The 27,059-nt window shown below is 41.2% G+C and overlaps 2 protein-coding genes across 5 annotated transcripts; one reads left to right on the top strand and one right to left on the bottom strand.

Annotated features, from left to right (window-relative positions):
- Positions 1-474: 474 nt before the first annotated feature.
- On the bottom strand, positions 475-21,064 carry LOC106901901 (ribosome-releasing factor 2, mitochondrial-like). Of its 4 annotated transcripts, none has more exons than XM_014964948.1 (22): positions 21,022-21,064; positions 19,744-19,812; positions 19,564-19,653; positions 18,924-19,008; positions 17,354-17,399; positions 16,309-16,406; positions 15,168-15,293; positions 14,661-14,749; positions 13,699-13,787; positions 13,394-13,454; positions 13,113-13,298; positions 10,195-10,275; positions 9,316-9,464; positions 8,490-8,630; positions 8,308-8,407; positions 7,323-7,509; positions 4,336-4,412; positions 3,694-3,832; positions 3,352-3,537; positions 1,828-1,943; positions 1,413-1,595; positions 475-930 (listed from the first exon to the last, which is right to left on the bottom strand). In XM_014964948.1, the coding sequence occupies exons 3-22, from the start codon at positions 19,624-19,626 to the stop codon at positions 802-804; spliced, it is 2,331 nt and encodes a 776-aa protein (XP_014820434.1). In that variant the 5' UTR covers positions 19,627-19,653; positions 19,744-19,812; positions 21,022-21,064; the 3' UTR covers positions 475-801. The 4 variants fall into 4 exon arrangements, with proteins under 4 accessions (XP_014820434.1, XP_014820432.1, XP_014820435.1 ...); XM_014964946.1 differs by lacking the exon at positions 21,022-21,064 and adding an exon at positions 20,861-20,954; XM_014964949.1 differs by lacking the exons at positions 19,744-19,812; positions 21,022-21,064 and adding an exon at positions 20,861-20,958.
- Positions 21,033-25,644, top strand: NSA2 (NSA2, ribosome biogenesis homolog). Its single transcript, XM_014964950.1, has 6 exons — positions 21,033-21,273; positions 21,538-21,725; positions 22,800-22,950; positions 23,163-23,342; positions 24,504-24,696; positions 25,365-25,644. The coding sequence occupies exons 1-6, from the start codon at positions 21,271-21,273 to the stop codon at positions 25,430-25,432; spliced, it is 783 nt and encodes a 260-aa protein (XP_014820436.1). The 5' UTR covers positions 21,033-21,270; the 3' UTR covers positions 25,433-25,644.
- The last annotated feature ends 1,415 nt before the right edge of the window (positions 25,645-27,059 follow it).

The raw sequence follows: 27,059 nt of genomic DNA, 5'->3' as shown, positions 1-27,059 counted from the left end.
GATCCTCTTTTTCTCCAAGCTAAACAACCCCAGCTCCCTCAATGTAAGACTTGTGCTTGAGACCGTTCACCAGCTTCACTGCTCTTCTCTGCACACACTCCAGGAACTCAATGTCTTTCTTGGCGTGAGGGGCCCAAAACTGGAAGCAGTACTTGAGGTGGGGCCTCACCAGTGCCAAATACCAGGGGACTATCACTTCCCTAGTCCTGCTGGCCACACCTTTTCTCATACACTGGTGCAATTTGAGGCCGTTTCCTCTTGTCCCATCACATGTTTCTTGGGAGAAGAGACTGACTCCCACCTCGCCACACCCTCCTTTCAGGTAGCTGTAGAGAGCCTTAAGGTCTCCCCTTGATCCTCTTTTTCTCCAAGCTAAACAACCCCAGCTCCCTCAATGTAAGACTTGTGCTTGAGACCGTTCACCAGCTTCACTGCTCTTCTCTGCACACACTCCAGGAACTCATAGAAACTGCTCATTGCACATTAAGGTGCCCTTGGTGCTCATTTCTACAAAGAGGATTTGAAATCAGTTCTCATTGCAGAGATCTGTACGATAAGGTTTCAGCAGCAGCAGACTGTGGTTGCAGCTCTTGTTCAGCTGCTTTGCAGAAGAACACAAGCATCTCCTGAACCTTCCCCTGGACAGTTAAAAGCACCATCTGCTCATACAGCTGCTAATTCCTCATTTACCACAACCAGTTGGTCCCAGAAGAACATACTGGTGTACATGAACAGGCTCCTGAAAATAGTTAAACAGGGAGGCTAAGAAATATGTCTTTATTGTTCTACAGAGCAAAGCGATCACACCAACCCCATTCTCCTCTGAAGCAGCGCGCTTTGCTCTTGACTGTTAAGGGCTTGGTAACTGGCAAGCTCCAAAGTGAAGGTTGCTGAGCCTGATGTTAGAGAACGCAAAACTGTCGAGTAGCCCTGGAGAAATGGGGAACAAAGGTCACTCAAGTTAGGACAAAAGGAAGATATACTGCTTAGGTCACAGAGAGAAAGAGTCAGAAGTGTACAGCAACATACTAATAACATTATTACTGTAATAATAATATTACTGTATTAAAAACGCAATAGATGCATGAGTCAACCTGATAATATATTTTAAAAAACTATTCCCTGTGAAACCTGCTTCAGTAGTATTTACTACTTTTCTGATTTATAGTTGTTAAACCAGCAAGTTTTCAATCTGAATCGGGCACAAAACCACCACTAGCTCCCACTAGATTTGTGGGCACTTGCTTCAGACATTCAATAATTAAAATGTAATAAAAAAATCCATTCCAAGTTTATCCATCCGTGACAACAGGAGAAGTGAATTGAAGCCTGATTATTTTTCAGCATATAAAAAAAAGATTTTTTATAAAAGTAAATGGTAAGATTTTAACATTAATTAGATAACCACATACCATCATTTCTGCTAGTGGAACAGAAGCAACCACAACTCTGTTATCTTGACGGCTCTGGATTTCTTGAATACTCCCTCTCCGCTGTGCAAGGTCAGCGAGTGCTGCACTGAGATGATCTTCACTTACTGTGATCTCTAGGTTCATCAAGGGCTCCAGTACTTGTATACCAGCTTTTTTCAAAGCCTAAGTGGAAGGGAAGGACAGTTACGCTGACTTTTTTTTTTTTGAACACTGACATAATAATTACTTCTATAACTCAAGCTAACTCCACCTCTCCAATTTTCTACTCCCAAAAGCTATTAAGTCCCCAGCGAGGGGGGGAACTCTGTTCTTCTCTGTTCAGAACAGTTACCAGGTGTATTTTCCCAGTAGTGTATCATGCTGCTGTGGTCTACACCACCTTACACCACTGTACCTTTTGCATGCAACGGGAGACACAGGCTGATACCATCGTGTGGGAGGTGTCAGGGTGCACCATCAGTGATTGTACTGTCACATCTATATCCTGAACTGGGAATCCAAGCAAAGGCCCTAAAAAAACATAAAAATATGAGAAAAATTAAAAAGCACATTTGTTTTTCAGAACATTAAGACACATGCAAAAAGAGTTTTGGCATTAACTTGGAACTTCTCACTTGACTCTTTCCCTTCTCCTTCCCCTTCCTGCCCCCAAAGGCATGACTCATTTTGTTTCTCATTTTCTGATTTTGTCATTACCTAGCTTTGTCTCTTCTGGCAGTCACACTTTCTTACTCTACCAAAAGCACAGATAATTTTCAGAACCAGAAGTGTCCGAGTGTGCTCATCCATGCAACTGTTCCCAAAAATGAACTTATTTTTAAATACATGATAGTATCTAAAGCTTGTCTATTGAAACAAGACCTCATTTGAAAAGCAGTGAAACCTTTTTAACCACAAGCAAGAATATCTTCTGTATTTTCCTTTTCAACACAACGTGACCACCTCAAAGCCTGATACTAACCCACTACCAAAACTGCAGGATTAACTCAATTCCATGAGCAATGAACGACGCTATGTCCTAGCTGTTATCTCACTCAAACCCAGAACTCTCAACCAGACCAAAAACTGTGTTAGACCAGATGGAGGCATGAACCTCATGTGAGAAAAAACACATAGCTTTTTTCCTACAAGGAACACTGTTAGATGTACTTTTTTTTGGTTGTTTTTTAAGCACTTAATGGCATGAATTTTAAGCTGGAGTTCTGAAATGTCTTCAAGGAACATGAAGGTAGCACACAGTTGAGACTCATTCCACAGCCAGAGATGAGAGATGCTTTCCAACTCAACAAAGCAACATGGAAAAACCACCTCATGCTAGTGCTTCTGGAGTAATTCTCTTTCATCAGTGCACTGCCTGCTAATTTTACTGTAAGGAAGACTTCTTTGGCCACAAGTTACTGAATACTTCCTATTTTTAATCAAATGTAAAGCATGTTTTAAATCCTTCAGAAATCCTGTACTTTTCAATTATGTAAGGCTTTTTATTATACACTTTAATGGATTTAACCTATTTTAAAATAAAAAAATAAATCAGGAAGTCTAATAGAAGTGTGGTACATACACGCTGGCCTCCAAACCTCCTTCTGCCACATCACTGTGGTTTACGTGATGTCATCAAGTAAACACCTTATCTCTTATAAAAAAACAAACCAAAATAATCCCAAGCTCACTGTTGAGCGACTGAAAAGAAATCTACCTTAAAACCAAAGGCATGCTGACTTCCATTCCTGGCATAGGGAAAGGAGTGTTTGTCAATTTTTGTAGTTATGGAAATTTCAGAATTCTCCTTTGCATCTACTGTTAGTATGTACCAGCTTTTAGTTTTCAAGCTACCAAGGAGTCTTCCCCCCTAGAAACACATTAAACTGCTTCTCACAGAAATGTTAGACCAGTATAGCTGTCATAGCACTTCCTTTACCTTGAATGCATGAATTTGTGATTCCATTTTCTATAGCTCCTTGGAGTTCTTTGGGCAGCCCTTCGATGACGCTTGCAGCGTACTCGATGACGGGTTTTGTCGTTGCTCTCTCTCCTACCCTGGGCCTCACCTCTAACTCTGCAGTTACCAAGTGTCGTTTATCTCCCACTGTTTTGTCCAATGTATCTGCGGGGGGAGGGGGGAGAAAGCAAAACAACCATTTGGAAAAAAAACCCAACACTTAATACATAAAATTAATCTGAAAGTTACTCGTAAGGTCATTTAAAGTAAATCAAGCTACAAGACCAGAAACAAGATGTTCCTTCCATTCACTCATTTTACCTGTAGCTTGGGAAGCATTTACGATGGTTTCTCTGTATGCTATTTGAAGAGGTCCCAAATAAGTCTCAATTCCATATTCACGTTTGATTCGGTCATGAATGATCTCTATGTGTAGCTCTCCCATGCCACAAAGAATAGTCTATTAAGAAGAGAGTTAAGAGAGAACAGGAGAAACATGCAAAACTCAGGTTTTACTACAAACTGCTGAAGCAAGGACTTGCATGCTGTTAATAGTATCTTTTTAGAAATACTTCACATTCTAAGGAGCCTAGAGAGAAAACAGGACTGCTTTAGGTCATCTGACATAAATACCATGTAAGTGTGAGAGTAATTACCGCTACTGTGACCACTGTAAAAAAGGTCATCTCACTTCACCTAAAGTCTATGTAATTCAAACTTTTTTAATACAAAACTGTCAAAAACATGCAGACCACAGGATGACTTCCTCTGCTCTGCAAAGCACAAGTGCACAAGGCTCCATTTTAGTTTCATGCACAGAACTTCATACTTACAAGATACATACGTTTAGAGAGTCCTTTATATTCAAGAAAATTTCAATATGCAAATGAACTAACCAAAGGGTGGTCTTGAGTTCTTAAGTAAAGCCTGGTTATAAGGTGAGCAATAGAAGATTCATCTTACTTGTCCTGTGTCAGGATCTAGCTTCACTTTTAAACTTGGATCTTCACGTTGAAGGCAGCTCAATGCGTTGTCCAACTCTGTACATAAATATCAAACATTAAATTTAAAGAGATTTCAGTAATTTGAGAATCACAAGGAATGTCTTAAACTTCACTTCCCTCATAAGGTCAAATCTTATTCTAGGAAGCAATCAAAAGAACCCTAAAGAAGCACAGATTTTAGCAAACTCAACTCAAATTACATGCAACTTGCAACTTCTAATTCTCTCCAACAAATTAATTGCATGCTACAGAGTACTTTGATTTGATTTAATTATTAAAAATACTGTTTTCAGAGTGGTACTTTGTACTCCTGTGAAGACAAAATGGACCTAGAAGTGCTTTAACAGCTCAATAAAAAGTACTGCTACCTGTTTACAGATAACAAAAATTGTCAACTAACTCGTAAATGATTTGCCTAATTATTTTAAGATTAGTTCAATGTGAAAAGGTTCAGATGCAATTTATCTTTTTCTCATTCCCCATTACCTTAACTGCTGAGGAAAGCAGCTACAGAATGATTAAACTCACAGCTGAGACTGCTCAGCCCACAAACATACTGCTCCAAATCTGCCTTCTACCTTCCTCCATTCCATCACACTCCACTGGTACTTGTCCTTCCTCTCCTTCCCCCGCAACCAAATACAGTGTTGAAAGTATCTATTTCCAAGAAGAGTCATAGAATCTTTGTTGGAAAAGACCTTTAAGATCATCAAGTCCAACCATCAACCTAGCACTGCCAAGTCCACCACTAAATCATGTCCATAAGCACCATATCTACATGTCCTTTAAATGCCTCTCAGGATGATGACTCAACTACTTCCATGGGCAGCCTGACCCAATGCTTAATAATCCTTTCCGTGATTAAATTTTTACTAATATCCAATATAAACCTTGCCTGGTGCAATTTGAGGCCGTTTCCTCTTGTCCCATCACATGTTTCTTGGGAGAAGAGACTGACTCCCACCTCGCCACACCCTCCTTTCAGGTAGCTGTAGAGAGCCTTAAGGTCTCCCCTTGATCCTCTTTTTCTCCAAGCTAAACAACCCCAGCTCCCTCAATGTAAGACTTGTGCTTGAGACCGTTCACCAGCTTCACTGCTCTTCTCTGCACACACTCCAGGAACTCAATGTCTTTCTTGGCGTGAGGGGCCCAAAACTGGAAGCAGTACTTGAGGTGGGGCCTCACCAGTGCCAAATACCAGGGGACTATCACTTCCCTAGTCCTGCTGGCCACACCTTTTCTCATACACACCAGGGTGCTGTTGGCCTTCTTGGCCACCTGGGCACACTGCTGGCTCATGTTCAGTGGGCTGTCAACCAACACCCCCAGGTCCTTTTCTGCCAGGCACCGCTCCAGCCACTCTGCCCCCAGCCTGTAGCGCTGCATGGGGTTGGTGTGACCCAAGTGCAGGACCCACCACTTGGCCCTCTTGAACCTCATCCCATTGGCCACGGCCCAGCCAGCCAGCCTGTCCAGGTCCCTCTGCAAAGCCCTTCTACCCTCCAGCAGATGAGCACTCCCATCCAACTTGATATTATCTGCAAACTTACTGAGGATGCGCTTGATCCCCTCGTCCAGATCATTGACAAAGATACTAAACAGAACTGGCCCAAATACCGAGCCCTGGGGAGCACCACTTGTGACCAGCCACCAACTGGATTTAACTCCATTCACCACAAGTCTTTGTGCCTGGCCACCCAGCCAGTTTTTTTACCCAATGAAGTGTACACCCACCCAAGCCCTAAGCAGCCAGTTTCTCCAGGAAAATGCTGTGGGAAACAGTGCCAAAGGTTTCCTGAAGTCTAGGTAGACAACCTCCACAGCCTTTCCTTCATCCAGTAGACAAGTCACCTTGTCGTAGCAGGAGATCAGATTAGTCAAGCAGGACCTGCCTGTCATGAAGCCATGCTGACTGGGCCCTACCACCTGGTTGAACTGTATGTTCCACATGCTGGCACGCATGACAATCTGCTCCATGACCCTTCCCGGCATCAAGGTCAGACCAACAGGCCTGTAGTTCCCTGGATCCTGCTTCTGGCCCTTCTTGTAGATGGGTGTGACGTTTGCTAACCTCCAGTCAACCAGGACCTCCCCAGTTAGACAAGACTGCTGCACTCCCACCATCTCCCTCAGTACCCTTGGGCAGATCCCATCCAGCCCCATACACCTGTGTGTGTCTAAGCGGTGTAGCAGGTTGCTGACCACTTCCCCTTGGATTATGGGGGCTTTGTTCTGCTCCCCATCCCTGTCCTCCAGCTCAGGGGGCTGGGTGCCCCAAGAACAACTGGTCTTACTATTAAAGACAAAGGGAAAGAAGGTGTTAGAGTACCTCAGCCTCTTCCTCATCCTTTATCACTATGTTTCCCCCTGCACCCAGTAAGGTCAAATAGAGTCAAATGGAACCAAGTTCTCTGGTACAGATTCTTGGGAAAGGCAGTAAGATTGGAGTTCACATTGCATGGGTGAACCCTAACTAGACACACAGAAGTCTTGGTAAGTGAAGACTTTACACCATAGAGCAAAACCCCAAGTGCTGACTGAAAGAAAACCACATTTCAAGGTTATTTGCACTTAGGACACTACATACAGCACAGCAGTGTGACTGCAGCAAAACTAAGCATGACAGTAGGAAATGAAACTACCTCCATCTTTTCTTTCAAAATGAAGAACTACTTTTGTAGACATAAAAACTAGAAACTACTACTAGTACTGCTTAATGTAGTAATAGCAAAGAATACTGACACTACAATCTAAAATATAACTTCTGTACAAAACATCAAAGGTCCTTATTAGATCACCAGTTGATCAATTCATTCAACTCTCTCATGTCAACCAGGCGTGCATGGACTGGTGATGAGCCTTGCTCCTTAAATATGAGAATATAGTTATGCTTGAATATCTCATTTGTAGAATATCTGATTATATTCTTAGGTAGCTACATTGTACCTTGTTGTTTGGCCATTGAAGGAGGTTCAATTGTGCAGAAGAAGACGGGGTCAGGGATCTCAACACCTGCCAGCAGAAGGCTCTCAACATCACCGGTAGACTTCTCTCCTGGAGCACCCCTTCCAGCTCGGCGTGCTGCAGCCACTGCTGAAGCCTTTGATGACACTATGGTATCTCCAGTGGCACTCTACAGATCAACACCCAGTGACCCAGAAGACACAGGAGAGGGAGAGAAGTGGGTATGAAAAACAAAAAACACAATGAAACACAAAAAACCAAAACCACAAACGCTGACTGTTTTTCTTCCTCAAAACCACTTGTGCTAAACTCCATTTATCTACTTAAACCATTACTGTAACGTCTATCTTCAAATAACTGAAATGATCTGGAAGAGGAACTGTGCTCAAATTTAGACTAGCATTTCTTTGTGCAGTCCACTGCATTTTAAATCTAACCTACCAGTCAAGACACAAAACTGCTAAGAACAGTATTGGTAAATGAAAATTTGCTTACACATGCCAAAGTTGGTTACAGTTTAGAAAATCTGTCCAAATGAGATCTATGCAGCCTGTTCAGACAATAAAACACTGAATTACTAAACTAATAGAAGGAAGCATGAAACAAACATTGGAATGTAAGGTATGCTTTTGCTTTTGGGTCTTATTTGGAACATTGCTCTCCTTACCCGCAGGTGGTCTCTCCATGGGATTAAATTGTATTTTAAGAGTTACAATATAAATATAACCTCAGAACCCTTCTAAAACACACCTCCAGTTTTCAGCCCTCTCCATGTAATCAGAACTGCATCTCCCAAGTCAATTACTGACATATGTACATTGTAATATTTCATTTTAGAGGGAAGTTACATGTACTTCAAATAAAGCAAGTTTACGTATGTCACAATAACCAAGAACACATCTGAGATACAATATCATAAAAGTGGAAAGTGCACTCCTGAAAAAAGCTCCCTTGTATTTTCCATTACCTGTTTTAACCCAACAGTAAGGGCAATGTTGCCAGGCATAAGTGATGGTATTTCAATTTGCTGATCAGCAAAAGGCAGGAGCAGCCGGCTCATTCTCTCCCTGCAAATGAAATTCTTCTGTTACTCAGGACCTTAGCAGATATTCCAACGCTACACTAAACCAACACCTCTACCTTACTCACGTGCAACTTTTGTTAATATTATATACAGCTGATTGAGGTTTCAGTGAACCTGAGTAGACGCGAATGAAAACTAGTGGTCCACGACATTTATCATGGAGAACTTTAAATGCTAGGGCACACAGGTCATCCTTGTACCACTGTCTGCAAAATAAAAAGCACAACAAAAAGCATACTTGTAGGACTAATCCACGCAAACTCACGTTTACCTAAATTTCTTATTGTAATATTAATAGAGCCAGGTTTTTAAAAATCATAATTTATACAAAAAATTATTAACCTAAGCAGTTCTAGTTCACTGAATTTCACTGAATTTTTCAGAGTTGGAAGGGACCATAGAGATCTTCTAGTCCAACTCCCCTGCTGAAGCAGGATTGCCTAGAGCTAGAGCATGTTACTCAGGACTGCATCCAGGCGGGTCTTGAAAATCTCCAGAGAAGGGGACTCCACAACCTCCCTGGGCAGCCTGTTCCAGGGCTCTGTCACCCTCACTGTGAAGATTCAGCAGGATACATAAGATGTCATGCAGCTCAGCCAATACTAAAGATGACCCACCAATTTTGTAAAATGGCAATATCCTCAGATTAAAAATAGACTTTAGAACTCTAAAGCACAAGTTTCACAACTGCAGCTGAACACATACAATGCCAGTAGCACTGACCAAAGCAGGTTCAGTACTCAAGTATATTTTTATGTCCACACATCTCTACTGCTATTTCATACCTAGAAATAGTAAACATTTTCAAAGATATGAATGCTCTTTCAGTATTTTTCCCTTTATGCTCTCCTACTTATTTTTCCTGACTTTCCTTTTTCTCCCTGTACTTACAGAAACTCATAGGAGCGCTCGTTAGGTGCAGGCAAGTACATAGTAATAGCATCCAGCAGTGGCTGCACTCCTCTGTTCCTCAGGGCACTGCCGCAGAGTACCGGCACCGCTTTCTGAGCCAGCGTCACTCTGCGGACAGCAGACTGCAACTGCAAAAAACAGTTATTTTCCATTAGCAAGTGAACTACAATTTAGCCTGGCTTGTATTCCAGCTATCAGATACTGCTAAGAAATCCCCCACAGTAAAAAAGTGTGCTTGCAAATGCAACATCACTCGTGCAAACTCTTTTCACTGCTTTTAATGACCCCCAAAACCGTAACTCCAAATGTTTAGATGCTAAAACAGATGGCACGGCTTTTAAGGTTTCTAAACACTTCATGCAGATCTCCAGCTGTTCTTGTTCCTTTTCTAACAGTCCTTTCAATTCAGAAATGTCAAACCTCACCACTTCCAATATGCAGTGTCTAAGGATCCAACCAGTTCAGGTGGTTGAGATGCTACTTTTGTTAGTATGAATCAGATAAAAACTGCACTGAGTCTGCCTGAAAATTCCATTCACCTTTCCCTAAATTTTTTTCAGCACCCTAATGTTCAAAAAAACCCCCACGAACCAAACCTTCCTGAACAAAGGTACCCTACTTTTAAAATTATGCCTAGCATGTCTGAGAACAATAGTTAATGCATTATCATACAAAATTCATACTAAGCTTGAATATACTTTGTTCTAAATACACAGTACTGTAAATTCACTACAAAAGCTGGTATGATTTTTTTTTTGTTGATAAAAAAATGCACATCTGCCCAAGGAAGAAAAACCCAGCCCTTCAGAATAGTGGCTAGTAAAAACTTGTTTATAAATAATGAAATGTAAAAATTACCTTGTCAGCTGGAATTAAGTCAAAATTTTCACTATATTCTCCTAGAACCAGTTCAGCAAATTCATCATCCAGATCTGCAACCTTCAAAAGAATAGTTCTTTATTATTTGGCATACAGCAGTTTCACAGACAAGTGACAAATCTTACTTATTTTGGATATATAAAGCTAAACAGAGCAGGAACAAAGCCTTCAAAGACATCAGAGATTGTAAACTCAAAACACAGAACATTATCGAAATTAAGGTTTCAAGAAAGGATGGGGGGGGGGAAAAAGATTAAAAAAATCAACTTAAAAAGCTGCTGTCAGGCAGAAGATCAGTGGGAGAGAGAATGTTGGTACTTCTCCCCGAAACTGAAAAAACCTGCAGCCATACAGTTACAGCCATGAAGGGTAAAACTGAATGTATCTCAGATCTGCAAAAAAGGCAAAGTCTGAAGTAACCAGCAAGTAATCTTTGTGAATCAACAGATATACAGCTGGAAAAAAACAGACAAGCCTTCGGGGCATTTTGGCCTTCTTCATGTCAAAGGCTTGTAGGTCCAAGAGCTGATTTGTATTTTCAAACTGTGCCACTTAGCTTGACAAATAAATGAACTACTCTTTGAAGCTCCTCTGACACACAGCCTTGCACTGCTACAGACCCAGGACACCCTACGTGCAGGAAGGCACTTTGCACCCTCTGGCGGCTACAGCAGCAATTTAACAAATACTGAAATGAATTATTGATAAACAATTACAAGTCTAATCAAGCTGATAATTAAAACATGAGAGATAAAGGTAAGTGTTCATTAAATTAAGTGAAAGCAAGTGTGCAAAATGACTGGTATTCAAACTACTAAATTTTACAGTATTTCTGATAAGGAATGTTAATAGGATAGAAAACACATTAAAGAATATTTTATGTACACAAAGTCATCTCAATTATCACACTACTGGTACACCCCTTCCTGCTTCAGGAAGGGCCCAGGAATCAAAGGAAAAAACCCGACACTGTTCAAAGCTTTCTATTTGACAATACATTACTTAAGATAAGAGGCTGAGTGATAACACCCCCATTTAGAAATTGGAAATTTTGAAAACCAGAATATGTATGTGTTTTACTGAACTCAGTGCAATATAAAATGGATCTCTCCAATTCTGACATTTCAAAGGAAACCCAGAGCCTAGCATAATCTGTTTATGCACTTGCACAGTGCTATTCTAAGTTGTATGGGCAACAGCCCTTCCACAAAATGGATCAATAGCTGAGATAAACACAGTTGTTAACCTCCCAAATTTTGCTCATAAAACTATGCATTCAAGTGTAATCACTACTACATTTTTAATTTGTATATAAGCAAAGCAAATGTAATTAAAAAAACCCAACCCATTTTACTTGGAGAGAAGACTTGCTTAGAGTCTATCGAATACAAGGAAATATTCCAATATCATTACCTAAATTACATAAAATAATGTGAAACCTTAAAATGCCAGCTTAGGGCAGAAGAAAAAAACTCTGGCCAAATTATTTCAAATGTTCTGCACTGCTCAATAAGCAAATTATTCTTTTACTTCCATTAATTCTTCCATTCTTCACACCTTCTAAACTGTCAACTGTGCAAAACCTGGTGTCAAGTAGATCAAGTTTCTACTACCTTTCTTAGGCTCACGGTATGACAATTAGGTTAAAGAAATATTTATATTGTTCTTTTCTCATCCCTCCCATTGACTTTTTGGATGGATTTGCAACAGGATTTATGATGGGATTCAGCTGCCTCTAACACAGTATGTAGCATCATTTTGACCAGCCTGCAGCACCCTAACCAACTTCTACCTGCCACTCCAGAAGGATATGGACATCCTACAGGTTCTGGGTCACATCTGCCAGGCCACATGTCAATATACCAAGTATCTTTTTGGCATCTAAGACTAAGAATACCAGATGCCATGTTAGCCAACTGAATACTAAGTTTAGTGTCTTCTTTTTTCAGTTCCCTATTTTAAGGCAGGGAGTATTTTTCATTTTACACATATATTGAAGAGCCAGGGACTCCCAACTCTCAATATTCAGCATGTTTTGCCACCATTCATTAGTGTTTCCAATGTGCATTAAGCATATTTGACAGATGGAAAGGATGTGAAGAAAATTTGAAATTAGTTCAGTAAGGACAAATACAGAACCTTGCACCAGGGACAGAACAAATCGATGTGCTGAGACAGAGTGGGAATCAACTAGCTAGAAAACAGCTCTGCAGAAGCCAACCAGAAGGTCCTGCTGGACAAGTGAGCATGAGTCAGCAGTGTCCCCTTCCATTGACAAAGGCTAAGAGCACACTGAGCAGCGTCAGCCAGAGCATAGCCAGTGGATCAGGGCAAGTGGTTAGCACCCTCTTCCCAGTGCTTGTGAAGCTGGATCTAAATCACTGTCTGCTCTAGGTTCCTCAGCACAAATAAGACTGACAAACTGTGCGAAGTTGGCTAAGGTGGCTGGAGTGCAGCTGGAGGCACAGAGAGATGGGTCTGTCTAACTCGCAGAGGCTAAGGCAGGATGCAAATGCTGTCCCTTACTACTACTTGAAATATGGAGGTGGTGGTGGGCCTGCTTCAGGGAAAACACAGACAGATTCTTCTCAGAGGTACACAAGGAAAGGACAAGCGGCACTGTCACTGGCTGCAACCATGGTAAATTCCCATGGGACAAAAAGAAATAATGTTTGACTACATGGATGACCAAGCACTGGACAGGCTGCCTAGACAGACTGTAATCACCATCCTTAGAGACCTGAAAACTCAACTGAACAAGGCCTGAGCAACCTGATCTGATGCTGAAGTCAGCAGATCACTGCATCAGACACCTCCAGTAGCCGTCTTCAGCCTATTTTTTCTACTGTTCTAAATAATGGTTTTAAATACATTATGTATTTACTTTAGAACTTTACTTGTTCTATTAAGGCACTTCTGGCATCCTGGACTTCTTGGAAAAGGTCAGGGTCATCAGCCTCCAGCAGCGGCTTTTGCTCAAAATTTTTTCCATCATCCAAATCAGAAGTAGGTTTCCAAATTATTTGTTCCTTAGTCACAACATCAACCAGTCCTCTGAAGGTCTTGGCTTCCCCAATGGGCAACTGCAAATAGAGTGGACATTTCAGACAGCTCCAAAAAATTAAGAAATAAGTACCATTTGAAAGAAAGCAAATGAACATTTACTTTCTAAGCTTACCTGCAAAAGCAATGGTTTAGCCTTCAACTTCTGTTTGATGCTCTCAACAGCATATGTAAAACTATATTAAAACAATAGACACTAAGTTAGACAAAACGTAATGATATAGTAAAATAGGCTTACTTTTCCTTATTTATGGCAAAAATTAGTCCTACAATTAAAGAAAAATACACATGTGTATAATCAAAGATGTATATAGTAAGTATTAACATAGTTGGCTTGAACTACGCTTAACAGAAGAACTTTTGATTACATACATTCTTTTACGAGGTTTTTAGCAATGATTACAGTAACTGTCTAAATACCTTGCCCTGTTCTTGTCCATCTTGTTCAAAAAGCAAATTCTTGGTATCTGATGTTTGTCCGCTTGTCTCCACACTGTCAGAGTCTGGGCCTAAGGCAAAAGACAAAATGGAAACACTAGTGGCGGTACCCGAAAGAGACACTCCCCAACACCGCTGAGGGACCGAGCTCAGGGCACAGAAGGGAACTGTGCTGAGTGCCTTGTGACAATCCTGGACCTAGCAGCACAGGTGAACTCCACAAGCAGCTTTATCTCATCTCTCAGCTGTCATCATTCCCCATCCTTCACGAAGGGCACACAGGTGTAGGGGCAAAGGAACACAGAGAGAAACTGTTGCAGCACTAGAACAGGCTGCCCAGGGGAGTTGCAGAGTCCCCTTCTCTGGAGATCTCCAAGACCCACATGGATGCAGTCCTGAGTAACATGCTCTAGGCAATCCTGCTTAGCAGGGGAGTTGGACTAGATGGTCTCTAGAGGTCCCTTCCAACTCTGACAATTCTGTGACTTTCATGACTGGGGATATATATGGAAAAAAACCCAGTAGAGACTTAAGACTTTATTGCCAAAATACTTAAGCACACACAAGCAAGCATTTCTTTGTGGCTACAAATACCACACTAGAAATTACTGTGGTTCTGCTAGTTATTTGTCTACTAGTTCCACACTAGTTGTACACATTACTAACAACACCAATTGTGTTGCTAGTAATTGTACACATACAACTCATGACTGCTTTTTCATTGGAAAGTTAAAACAGGTATACATGAAAATCAGTTCAGATTCAGAAGTAGTCTCTTACCAATACATGGAAATAATGCAAGGATTTCCTACACAGTTTTGGGAAAAAAAGCCCAAAAACCCACAAGCAGATCTAATTGTTTTGTTGTTGGGGCTGAGGGCTGTTACTCAGTTCAGTTTCACACATGATGGTACCTAAAAAAAATATCTACCAGTTATTCTTACCTCAACACCAGCTGAAGCATCAAACACGGCTACAGCTCCATCCAGGACTCTCAAGCAACGCTCCACTTCCACTGTAAAGTCTACATGACCTAAAAAACAATCTTCCTTTTATATCATCATAATTCAAACTGGAAACATCAACAGGTCATTACAATTTAATTTAATTTAATTTAATTTAATTTAATTTTTAAGTCATGTCAAAACAACCTTGTCTTTGCTTGCAGAGCAATAGACCATCAGTCCTTGAAACATGAAAGATTGTTACACTGCAATCCCTGAACTGAGAGCAATTTAACATTGACAGTCTGAGTTCACGTAAAACAAGCTAGATTAGGCACCTGCAAACAACAACTAGCCAAAGGTGAAGAGAGCTCAGTATAGGATTTTTTACTGGCACAATTAAACCAAATAAATATTGCACCAAATTTAAAGGCAAGACTTAAATTCTATGATACTCCACCTCATCTACTCTCCCCTAATAATGTGAGTACTGCTGAAGTGTAGTACCTGGTGTGTCAATCAGGTTGATTCTGTAGTCCTTCCAGTCAAACGTAACAGCAGCGGACTGAATGGTAATACCACGTTCTCGTTCCTGTACCATAAAATCTGTCACTGTGTCCCCATCATCAACATCTGTGCACAGGGAGTAGGATTACAGTTGCGTAGGCAAATAATTCAAAAGCTGAAATTGTCTTGGAATACAGGTGTTGAGAGAGACTTGGAAATACTTCTCTTTTTATACATGTATAACCTATGAAAATTGGCCTTTTGCAGAAAATGGTAATGTCAGCTTTCAGGCTCCCTTTCCAGGGAGCAAATGCTCTGTAAGTCAAAGACAAGCAATTCCAACAACTTTTTTGTTGTTCTTAATCCTAGTAATACTGTGAGAAACTTAAAAACTAAAGCAAAGTCCAAAATAATGAACAAACTACAGTTTTAAAAAACCTGGCTGCATTCACTGTAAGGAATGTGACTGCCATTTTAAAATTTAGTAACTAAAAGGTAATTAGGTTAAAAAAACCCATAAAAAAACCCAAAACAAACAAGTACAAGGTTGGGGTTTGTGGTTTTTTTAAGTTATTTTTAATAAGAAGAGATGCATTTTTAAATAATCAGGCCACCAAATTCAACCACTCCACAAGCCTAACATGTTCTGCCATTCTCACACACAGCAGGGAACAGGGAACTAAATACAAAAGGTAGCACAAATGGAGGTTGCTGTGATCCTTTCAGTCTTGAAGAACTCTGTGAGAATTGTTGAAGCAAGGAATTCTTCCTATGCTATGGCTTTCAAAATAAATGGTTACTTTTTGTAAATCTGGTTTCTTTACAGCTCAAAAGAGAACTGATGGAACAGCTTTCCCAGAATAGCCAATGAGCCACATGAAAAACAAGGAGAACCTCTAATTAAATATTAAGCAAATCAATGCACTAAAAGTTAAAGAAAAATATGAACCCAGGATCTCTCAAAGTACAAGTGCCTTAAAACATAATGGAACATGCATTAAAATTTCATTATCTAGCAGCACAACTTTAGAACAACTGGCTCCTACGCTAAGCATTCCACCAGCGACCTCCAACCTCATTGCATGTTACTGTATGCTATTAAATCTCTCAAACATACTGAAATACAAAAAGTATTTCTAACCTCCAAGTGTTCTTATGTATCCAGAATAATACAGCATTCTCTCTGTTGTCGTAGTTTTCCCTGCATCAATGTGGGCCATAATGCCAATGTTCCGGATCCTGCATAAAGCAAAAACGGTGCTTTTACTGAGGTATTTTTTTATTCAGTGATATTGGTATTTGTATAAAAAAAATTAATATTCACTGAGAGTAGTATACTGAGAGTTTTCCTCTGTTGCATATGTGACAGTGTACATTCTGATACTGAAGTACAACAGTATTGAAATGGTGGATTTTCTTCAGATCAGTAGTACTCAAGAGTTCTGGAACAGGTCTCCACACTTCACTTGAGGGGAAGGACACTTCTTGGCCTCATCCTCACCCACCTGCCCTCCCCACAGACAGAAGCAGACCCTCCACCCTCTCATCCATCCCAATCCCTAGCCCCTGGCACTTGAAACAATCTATTGCATATATATTCTTTATGCCCTAAATACTGCATCCAAGTGGCTATGAAGTTGTTCTTCATTCTGTTCAGCCAAGTCTTCCTTTCTGAAGTACCTTGCCAGCAGCTTCCAAAACAGCTTCACTAGACCCCATAGTCACCATTAATGCTAGCTGAATTCGCCCTCCGGGCAGAAGTAGTCTTCCAAGGGAACTTCAGCCCCAAGCTAATTCTTCAGCAGCCCTAATTACCTCATTGCTAATGTTCTCACCTAACACAGATGAGCGCTCCCATGAACACAAAGCACACAGCCCTGCCCACAGCAGTGACCCCAAGACATCCCTCCCACCCTGCTCAGCTCCCACCATGGATTTGGAACTTCCCTAAAAGCCCAGCTTTTGCTTCTGATGATGTAAATAAGAGACAGTCCAAAATCTTTCCAACACCAACAACCCTTCTATATTGAAATGTCAGAAGGGTAAGACTAAGGAAGTTCTAACTCTAATTTAGAACACGTGCATGAATGACAGATGTGACGGGCATAGCAACAACCTGTGACCTTTCATTAAATCAATTGCTCTGACTGCCAGTTACATCCGAAAAATAAGCTAGCATGACGTACCTGGATATATGAGGATTAATGACAGAACGCAGAGATTTAACATCTCCTGGAGATAAACAACACAATACGACAATTTGTAAGATTGATCCCAATGTAGAAATAATACGTTTTAACAGAATTAATGATAATTAACAAAACTCCTAAAAAACTTACTAAAAAAACAATTCAGAGCCACAACGCATGACAGTCTGTAATCTCCACCATTTCAAATTTCTAAAAAAGTGTACGTAATTGTCAATAAATATCTTTCTCCATAAGAAGGAGAAACTCTTAAAACCAGCTATAATTCAAAAACAATAGGAAAAAGCCTACACAGAAAAGTAAACAGTAAAATCTTACTCTGCAGAAGCAATAGCAAAATATGCCACAGTCCAAGACAACTGTAATACTGACATTCATCTGAACTGCTATTAGCTAACAAATTTCAAAAGTAATTTATCCCGTAACACTGAAGCTAGACAGCATAATTCTCAGGGAGAAAACGCAAACTGACCTAGGTTAGGAAAACATGGCACTGAGGAGTTTCAAATACATATTTTCCTGAAAGATATTTCCTCTCTCACACCCTATTTAGTTGGAAAATAAGCTGCCAAGCTGCATTTTCAGGAGACTAATCCATAATTCAATTACTGGAGCCATTTAAGTTGTGTTTCAGGAACTCACTTTCCTAGTACTTTAGTTTATCTTCAATAGGCCAAACAGAATTCAACAATATTTAAATTAACATTCCTTAACTAGAGAGACATTTAAGAGGCATCTTACAGGCTAATGTCTCAAGAAGAAAGACTGAAGCAGAAATTCATCACCACCACCATTCATGCGGCAGACAGCAAGGACCTCTCACAGACAACTACACAGAAACAGCGATAAGTACCAACAGAAACACTGTTGATATTAGCAACAAAGAGTAAGCCATCTTCTTAGGTACGTGACTGCAGGTTACAGCCTTTTGCTAAGATACACAGTGCTGAATCCACTAACAATTTTACCTCTTTAAGAAAAAAAAAACCAACAGAAGTTGGCTACCCACCAGTTACCAATTCCTTCCCATCACAATGTAGAAAAATTGGCCCTGACTCCCAAAACTACCTTGTAGCAATCGATTTCTATTCAATCTCAGTGTAGCTACTCAAAGACCACAAAAATTCCTTCTAATTTAAATTTTGTTTTTGAGGGATCTTAATCTTTCTACTCTCTTTAATACTGAGTTTGCAAAGAAAATACACTAATGATAACTTAAAACTTCTATTTAATCAGATTTCTGTCTTTCTCCCTTTGTCCAACATGCTAGCTATCATCACACTTCACAACTGACCTGGACTTCCTATGTATGTGTACCTTTTCTTCTTCTTACCTTCTAAAGGCTTTATAACACACATTAACTAAGAAAAGAGCAGCAATGCAAAACACTTCTTTTCAGTCTTTGAACGTTCTAATTACTCTGTTTGCACTCCATACACCAAATTCTATAAATAATGACCAAAGGAATACAATAAAGCACAAGTTAGAAAGCATTCTTACTTACTTTTAAAGTAATCCTTACAATTAAGAAAATAATTTAAACTTATACCTGGGGGAGAACTGTAGTTTTGTAGATTGCAGTTTTGCTGTGTCACACTTATGATTCTGAATTTTGTCTTCCTGAAATACACATGCTTAAAAGAAAAGAAAAATCATATAGAATATTTATCATTATAAACAATTACTTTTTTAGCTACATTTGTACCAATTGTAGAAAACTAAACTAAAAAAATAAATCTACAAGAAATGATGATACTGTTTTTAGATACCTCCATAAGCTCAAAATACCAGCTGTTTGTAGGCAGAAGCATGAAGATGGTAGCACGGAGGTTTAAACCAAGTCCTATCCCAATATTGTTTGGGCAAGTCCACTAAAAATCTATGGCAGCAACTAGTAGCCACAATATTTTAAATACATCTAATTATTTGTGTAAATAATACAAATTTAACAATGACAACTATTAAGTAATCAAGATCACAGATAACTAAAACACTTTACAGAAAAATTACATGTTCAGCTTCCACATTCTGACTTATGTCAAGTCTAATTTCAATATGAAATTACACATTCTATTTTGATACCAATTTTTAAATGAAAGACAAAAAAAAATTTTAAATGTTTACTCAGAGTAACCTGCGTATTCCCTTTGCTCAGAGAGGAAGTCTCAAAATTTGGGAAAAAAGTTTACCTCATGGCACAAAATGGATGACTTTAATGTGTTAACTGGAAATTTCCTCGTAATTCTCAACATTTTGGCTCCTGTACCTAAAACTCTTCCCTGCCAAGATAAGTAAACATTTTACAACACGTTTGTGACAGGAAGAAGATAGATATAGTACTTCTACATAGAACAATCATGAAACTTAACTGTTTTTCAAGTTCGATCAGGTTACTATTTTTCAGGTTACCACTTTGCAGGTTGAATCGGTATCAGAACCTGTAGAAACAGTGCTAATAAACCTTAAAAATGCAGCATAAATGCAAGCCTGCAAACACTGAATGCATTTCTCAAAGAAATTTGCAAACAGTAAAGCGTAAATATTAACATCAGTGTTCACGCTGGCACTCAGAAAAGCTCTAGAGCACCCATTACCCATCAGCGAAGCACAAATATCTCTGCTGGTCCCTGCAGAGGAAGGGGCGGTTGGGAGAAGTGCGTGTTTTGGAAGGGAAAGGACAAAAAACATGCGCTGCTACAGGATTTCAAGCATCGCTAGAACCAGCACGACGCAAAGGTGAAGCGCAGAATCACAGAATCTTCTAGGTTGGAAGGGACCTTAGAGATCATCTTGTCCAACCATCAACCTAACTGACAAAAATAGGCACAACAAACAAGAAGCATCACCATCACTATACCATATCTCCCAGCACTACATCAACCTGTCTTTGGAACACCTCCAGGGATGGGGCCTCAACCACCTCCCTGGGCAGCCCATTCCAATGTCTGATAACCCTTTCAGTGAAAAAATTTTTCCTAATATCCAGCCTGAACCTCCCCTGGCGCAACTTGAGGCCATTTCCTCTTGTCGTGTCGCCTGTGACTTGAGAGAAGAGACCGACCCCCACCTCTCTACACCCTCCTTTCAGGTAGTTGTAGAGAGCAATGAGGTCTCCCCTCAGTCTCCTGTTCTCCAGGCTGAACAACCCCAGCTCTCTCAGCCTCTCCCCATAAGACTTGTGCTCCAGACCCCTCACCATCTTTGTTGCCCTTCTGAAGCTCCAAGAGCATTCCTAGCTGGCCGCTACGTTGTTTAGGGCGACACTGGTGTCCAGCTCCAGTGATGTTATGCTTCATGGTAGGGAAAGGAGCTCGCACACAGGCCCCGCTCCCGCTCCCACCCCCACACCTCCCCGTCCTCCGCCGCCCTTTGCCGCCCGGGGCAGTGTGGCGGTACCGCTCCTCTCACGCTGCCCGCTGCGGGGCCACCCGGCCCAGGCAGCCGCTCCCGCAAACCGACGCCGCCCCAACCCGCCTCGATACGAACCGCCAGGCGAACAGCTTTAGCAGGGCCACGGCCTGGCCTGCCCCGCCTTGGCCCTGGCCGGGAGAGCCGCCATGCCGCCGGAAGGTGCGCCCCTCCTTCCTCTCCCCTAACGCCTAGCCCGCCATCCCGCCGTTCCTCCCCACCGCCCCGACCTCACAGACCCAGACTGCAAAGAGCGCCGCTCCGGCGTCTCCCTCTCCATTTTCCCCCTGTTTCCGGCCCCGCCAAGCCGGGCGCGTAGCCCTTGGGGGAGGCGGAGCGCCGCTTCTCCCCTGCCCGGAACCAAAGCGCCGCGGGGGGCACGTTTCCAGCCGGGGCCATTTGGCGGGTGCCCTTTCCTTTTCGCCGCGGAGGAGGCGGCGGAGCGCAGGGACCAAGGGAGCGCGGGGGGACGCCGCGGGACAGCAGACATGGTGAGAGCCGGGGCAGGGAGGGAGGGAGAGGGAGAAGGAGAAGGAGAAGGAGAAGGAGAAGAAGGGAGCGGTGATGGCGGCTAAGCGGGCCCCGCGCTGAGGGCTCCGCCGGGCCGCGGCCTGCTGGCTTCCCCGCCGCGTGTCCCAGCGCTGCCAGGCCCGGCCCGGCCCGGCCCGGCCCGGCCCGGCCCGGCCTGGCCTGGTCCTCTATGCCTCGTCCGGGGACGCCCGCTCACCGGGCGCCGCCTTCTTCCTCCCTCACAGCCGCAGAACGAGTACATCGAGCTGCACCGCAAGCGGTATGGCTACCGCCTGGACTACCACGAGAAGAAGAGGAAGAAGGAGGGCCGGGAGGCCCACGAGCGGTCGCGGAAGGCCAAGAAGATGATCGGGCTGAAGGCCAAGCTATACCACAAGCAGCGGCACGCCGAGAAGATACAGATGAAGAAGACGTGAGTACCCGCCGCTTCTCGGGTGCTCTGCCGGTCATCCCGACGCTGGAGGGATGAGACGAGACGTTAACGCCGTTACAAAGAACCACTCACTGCTGGGGTCGTACTTTTAATTAGAGTTCAGGTGTTAGGAGAGAGTGGGTTTTGGCACAGCAAAGACTTTTACGAGTTGCACTCTTCTCAGTGGATGTTAACAAAACCTCCTAAAAGTATTCCCTAAGTTTTAATTAGCAATAGCAGTGATTAATGTAGTTCTTGCAAAAACATGAATGCATTTGATCAAGGCTTTTACACCAACTGCTGCATCAGTGTAGCAAGAGGCAGCAGGCGTTTTTTGAAATGCTGTTAGGAGAAAAAGTACAGTAACATACAGAGTGTTTGAGCAGATTGTGAGACTTGTTTTCTAGGATAAATTACAATATCAAGCATAGATAAACAACAGCAGTTTTTTGAAAGTTTTCTCTGATGTTCAGAAATCAAAAACAAAGTTTTAAACAATATTCTCTATTCTAATATCATTCCACCTTGTTGTTTTCCAAGTGTAGACAGTTATTTTCCTTTGCTACTTGTAGAACTATTTGGTTTATTAACTAGTTTGGGAGTCTTTCTCTCCCCCACCCCCGCCATGGCCTCAAAAATTAACAAAACACAAGCCCTTTTACACAGACACGTTTATATAAGCATTGCCATCAGATCTCAGAAGAGTAGCAGTATGTTATTTTTTGTTAGAGAGGAAGGCTGCTGTTTCTCAAAGTGATTGGCTGCTTGTTTTAGGTGATTCAGAAATTCCTGAATAAGATGGAGGTCTTCTGTTCTTGTCTTGACGGGAATTGACAAGCTTATATGCACTGTGCAATCCATATTAAGTGAGATTACTAGTTTACTTTGAAAACTATTTAGGATTATTTCTCAGACATAAATATGTACTTGTTTACAAAACAAAAAATGTTTACAAAAATTGTTTACTTGTTTACACAACAATAATTTTGAGCAGGCACACGCTAAGTTAAAGCATCTATCTAAAAATGAGCCTTTTTTTTTCCTACTCTTAATACTGTTTTTTTTTCCTTGCAGCATTAAAATGCATGAAAAGAGAAATACAAAGCAAAAGAATGATGAAAAAACACCTAAAGGAGCTGTACCAGCATACCTGCTGGACAGAGAGGGCCAGTCCCGGGCTAAGGTTCTTTCCAACATGATCAAGCAGAAAAGAAAAGAAAAAGCTGTAAGTAACTGTATTAAAATTCAGATACTTGCAATTACTTGTAAAAATGACCGATTTTCGTAACTTTAAATGCTAATTAAAATAAATAGTTATGAGTTGTGTAAAAAGTAGTTACTACTATACAAAAAGGGAAATTTAATTTTATGCTTTGTTTGTCCCCTTTCATTTAGCAATGCAGCATGTTAAGACTATTGACTTTTTTTTTTCCCCAGGGGAAATGGGAAGTTCCTGTGCCAAAGGTCCGCGCACAAGGAGAAACAGAAGTTTTAAAAGTGATTCGTACAGGGAAGAGAAAGAAGAAGGCCTGGAAGAGGATGGTTACAAAAGTTTGTTTTGTTGGAGATGGGTTTACTAGGAAGCCTCCTAAATACGAGCGATTCATTCGACCAATGGTAATGTTCTTCAGCCTTAAAGAATATTTGAGTAGTATTTCTTTTGGCTTACTGCTTTGAGTTCCTGTGGCGAGGAAACTTTCTTCTGTGATGATGTACTTGCTTACTACTGATGGAGAAGATTCCTATTAGTTTCCTTGCAGAAACCTAAACTTTGACTAGCCTGAGGGTGGGGAGATGCCCCTGCAGTCCCTGTGTGGAAATATCTCTGCTCTTACTCCTGTAAGACAGGCGGTGCCAGTAAGTTAAAGCTCAATTAGCAAAGTCAAATTGGCATGGGAAGGTCTTTAGCAAAGGCACTTTGAATAGCTTTTGAAGTTGGAGGCTTCTTTTTCAAGCTGCTATCGTTCTGTCAGATACAGAAGCCAACTCTCTTGCAGGACTCCAGAACTCCCTCCTCCTGACTTGTTAAGTAAGCTTGAAGCAGTCGTGACAGTGTGTGAAAGGGAAATGCTCTGCCTCCTGCCTGACCTTTCCTTACACCTCTGCAGGAACAGTGCCTGGGCTCTAGCAGCCTGGCAGTGCACAGGAGAAAAAATTAGATTCACCGAGACAATGTAGTTTTTCTACAAATACCCGTTCTCATTCCGTCACAGGAATCAACAGAACCACCATGCAGGCTGCCTGTTGGATCGTACCCCATTACTATTTCGATGGCCATAATCTTACACAGAAGCTTTGGGTAGATTTTTACTGATGCAGATAAGTTTATGATACTTAATAGTAAAGTACTCTTTAAAAAGCACAGGTTGCTAGATATAAAGTGCTATAGGAGATTGGTATTTAGTATTTTACGATGTGTGAAAGGTTTCACAAGAAAAAAGGAAAAATTTTGAGTCTTAAAAACCAGTTACCACGAACACCTCATTTCTTCATGGAACAGAAGCCATCTGAGGTAGCAAGTAGTATTCTTGTGCTACTATTAAGAATTGACACCCTGAAAATAAATATGGAAGGCTGTACCTAGTCATTAGTTGGGTTTTTAAACAAATTTGGCATTTTATAGTAGGCAGATAGCACTCTGTATTTTAGGTTGTTTTCATTCTTCCCAATCTGTCATAACATACACAGCTGAGGACACAACGCTGAAAGTGTTAAAGTAGATTAACCATGAGGTTTTAAAGCAAATACTAACTCATTCTAACTCTCCTTGTGCAACAGGGCTTGCGTTTCAAGAAGGCACACGTGACACATCCTGAACTTAAGGCTACTTTTTGCCTACCTATCCTTGGTGTAAAAAAGAACCCTTCTTCTCCTTTGTACACACAACTGGGTGTGATTACCAAGGGGACCGTCATTGAGGTGAATGTGAGCGAGCTTGGCCTTGTGACACAAGGGGGCAAAGTTATCTGGGGTAAGTAGTCAAACTAGCTGTACTGCAGAACTACTTTTAAAAGTTTTAAGTCTTCGTTGCCTGATGTATTGTTAAGACCACAGCACATAGTCAAAACTGATCCACTGTTAAATGTTAAGTTTGGGCTGTAGCAAAAGTAAATACCAGGCAACACTAAAAATGGTAACTTTAAGTTTTAATCCTAGGCTTTGTGTTCACTCTTTCAAAAATTAATTTAGATGAAGTTCAGAACAAAGACTCAACGTGCCCGTGTCTCACAGTAGGCAGTGCTACAATTCTGTAAAGACCTAGCCATGTGAACTATGAACAATTTTATTATGTTTTCTGTGGAAGTTCTGTGTAGAAGTATCTTCAGAGGATCAGGCTGACTTCTTTTAACAGAGGACTTGGACAACAGCAGAATCCTACGATTTATTTAGATTTTTTTAAACCTACCCAGAACTCTAAATGATTCGTTTATAAAAACCAGCCAGAGTAAAGTATTTTGAGAACCTAAGCTTGCAGCTCAGCAGAGGTAGACTTAGATTTCAAAATGCCTTTCAGTTTTAGAACAGGAATTCCTTACACTTTAGAGACTTGTGGATTGAACATGCAAACGTGGAAAAAATTAATTTATTATATGAAATACTCAAAGCTTTTGTAGACATTTAATTCCCTTTTCTCTTTAGGGAAATATGCACAAGTAACAAACAATCCAGAAAACGATGGCTGTATTAATGCAGTTCTACTTGTTTAAGTTGTCCTTGATACTAAGTGCTGGACACGGGCTCCTGCAAAATCAGTGCAGTTTCAACAAGTTTGCAAGATCTCTGGAATCTTCAACCATTCAAGAACATTGACCCTACAAGCTGGTGAGGAACTTAAAAATGCCAGAAACGACTGCTTGGTTTTTATATTTATTGCGTTTGCTCAGCTGAACGCTGTCCAAATAAAGTGATTCAATTTTCATGTTTTGTTTATGTGGTATGGATTTGATGAAAACCTTCATAGTATTTTTACAGCAGCAGTGTACTGGTACAGCACCAGTATTTCCTGGCTTAGATATATCATATAAATACTTAATTCAGCTCGCATTCCTAGTGACAGGAAATACAGCCACTGTCTCCCATGGTCGCCTACTATAATAGCTAAAGGTACAGAACATCCTAAGTTGTGTTCTGCTTCTGGGAAAGCAGAAGAGCTGGAAGAACACAGCTACAGTCTTACTGCAGACTGACATCAGAAATAAAACACTCAGTTTGCTCCTACAGAAGCATGGGCTTGAGAACACATTAGCAGTATAGTTCCACACAGGGCAGGGGGGAAAGTTAACTAGAAGGACAGGTATTCCCCCCCTCCCCCCATTACCTCACATCTTTCTCCCCTTTGCTTCTGTGACTGCATTAATGGAAAGAGTAAGGGCTGGAGAGTGTTCCACTGTAGTAGTTACAGGCAAGAGAACAGTTTTGGAAGTTTAAATTTATGAAGTTCTAGGGGGTTGAAGATGTGGATTTTGAAGACAGCGTCACAACCCTGATACTGCAACTACTTATAGCTACTTTGGTGATTTTTAAGAAACACTCAAGAAAAAGTAAACATCATAAACATCCAATGATCAATCTGTATTTATCTTGTATCTTCAAAATACAAGAAACAAAAGCTGCTTCTAAATGGGAAGCTTTCAGTGATGCTCTATGTAACTGCATCAGCAATCTTCCAGTCAAGAATTTGGTGGTAAACAGCACAATTTATCACTACAAATAAGCATACTCACTATCTTATATTCCTAAATGGTACTTCACTTCAAGCCAAGGAGCTTTTAACATGAATCTCAAGTCAAATGCTTACAAGCTTTCTCCAGTTTAAGAGGGCATTCTGTCCCCTTAACATCGTAAGGAGGAAACTATCAACAAAACTCTCAAAAGCCAGAATGTGAATAGATTTATGTTGGGGTTTTTTGCATTAGCAAAAGTTTAAGGCTAGAGGTTGTTACACATGCAATAAGCAGGTTGAGTAGCAGGTTAGAGAGTCACAGGGATTTAAGATTGCAAGGGAGCTTTTGAGACAATGCTTAAAGCACAGTCAACTACAGTAAGTGCTGAAGGGCCACATCCAATCAGGTTTTGATTATCTCTAAGGATGGAGACTCCACCACCTCATCCAGTGTTTGACAACTCTTACAGTTTAAAATGTTTTATGTTTAAATAGAATTTCCTATATTCCAGTTTGTGCACACCACCTCTTGTGTCACTGGGCACCACTGAGGAGAGTCTTGCTGTTTCCTTTGTACCCCTCCACTAGATCCTCCTAAGCTTTCTCTTCTCCAGGCTGAACAATTGCAGCTCTCATCCTCTTGTATGACAGCTGGTCCAAGCCTTTAATCA

Source organism: Calidris pugnax, unplaced genomic scaffold (assembly GCF_001431845.1).
Source record: "Calidris pugnax isolate Ruff unplaced genomic scaffold, ASM143184v1 scaffold273, whole genome shotgun sequence".
NCBI lineage: Eukaryota > Metazoa > Chordata > Aves > Charadriiformes > Scolopacidae > Calidris > Calidris pugnax.
Note: the sequence above shows the minus strand (reverse complement) of the source record. Positions and strands in the feature narration are given on the sequence as shown.

Coding starts and splice junctions, on each gene's coding strand:
- LOC106901901 (XM_014964948.1), bottom strand. CDS start 19,626: ATGTTGAGAATTACGAGGAAATTTCCAGTTAACACATTAAAGTCATCC. Junction 13,299..13,393: donor CTAAACCATTGCTTTTGCAG/GTAAGCTTAGAA, acceptor CTCTATTTGCAG/TTGCCCATTGGGGAAGCCAA. Junction 3,538..3,693: donor AAATGCTTCCCAAGCTACAG/GTAAAATGAGTG, acceptor CTCCCCCCGCAG/ATACATTGGACAAAACAGTG.
- NSA2 (XM_014964950.1), top strand. Junction 23,343..24,503: donor AGCGATTCATTCGACCAATG/GTAATGTTCTTC, acceptor CTTGTGCAACAG/GGCTTGCGTTTCAAGAAGGC. Junction 24,697..25,364: donor AGGGGGCAAAGTTATCTGGG/GTAAGTAGTCAA, acceptor TTTTCTCTTTAG/GGAAATATGCACAAGTAACA.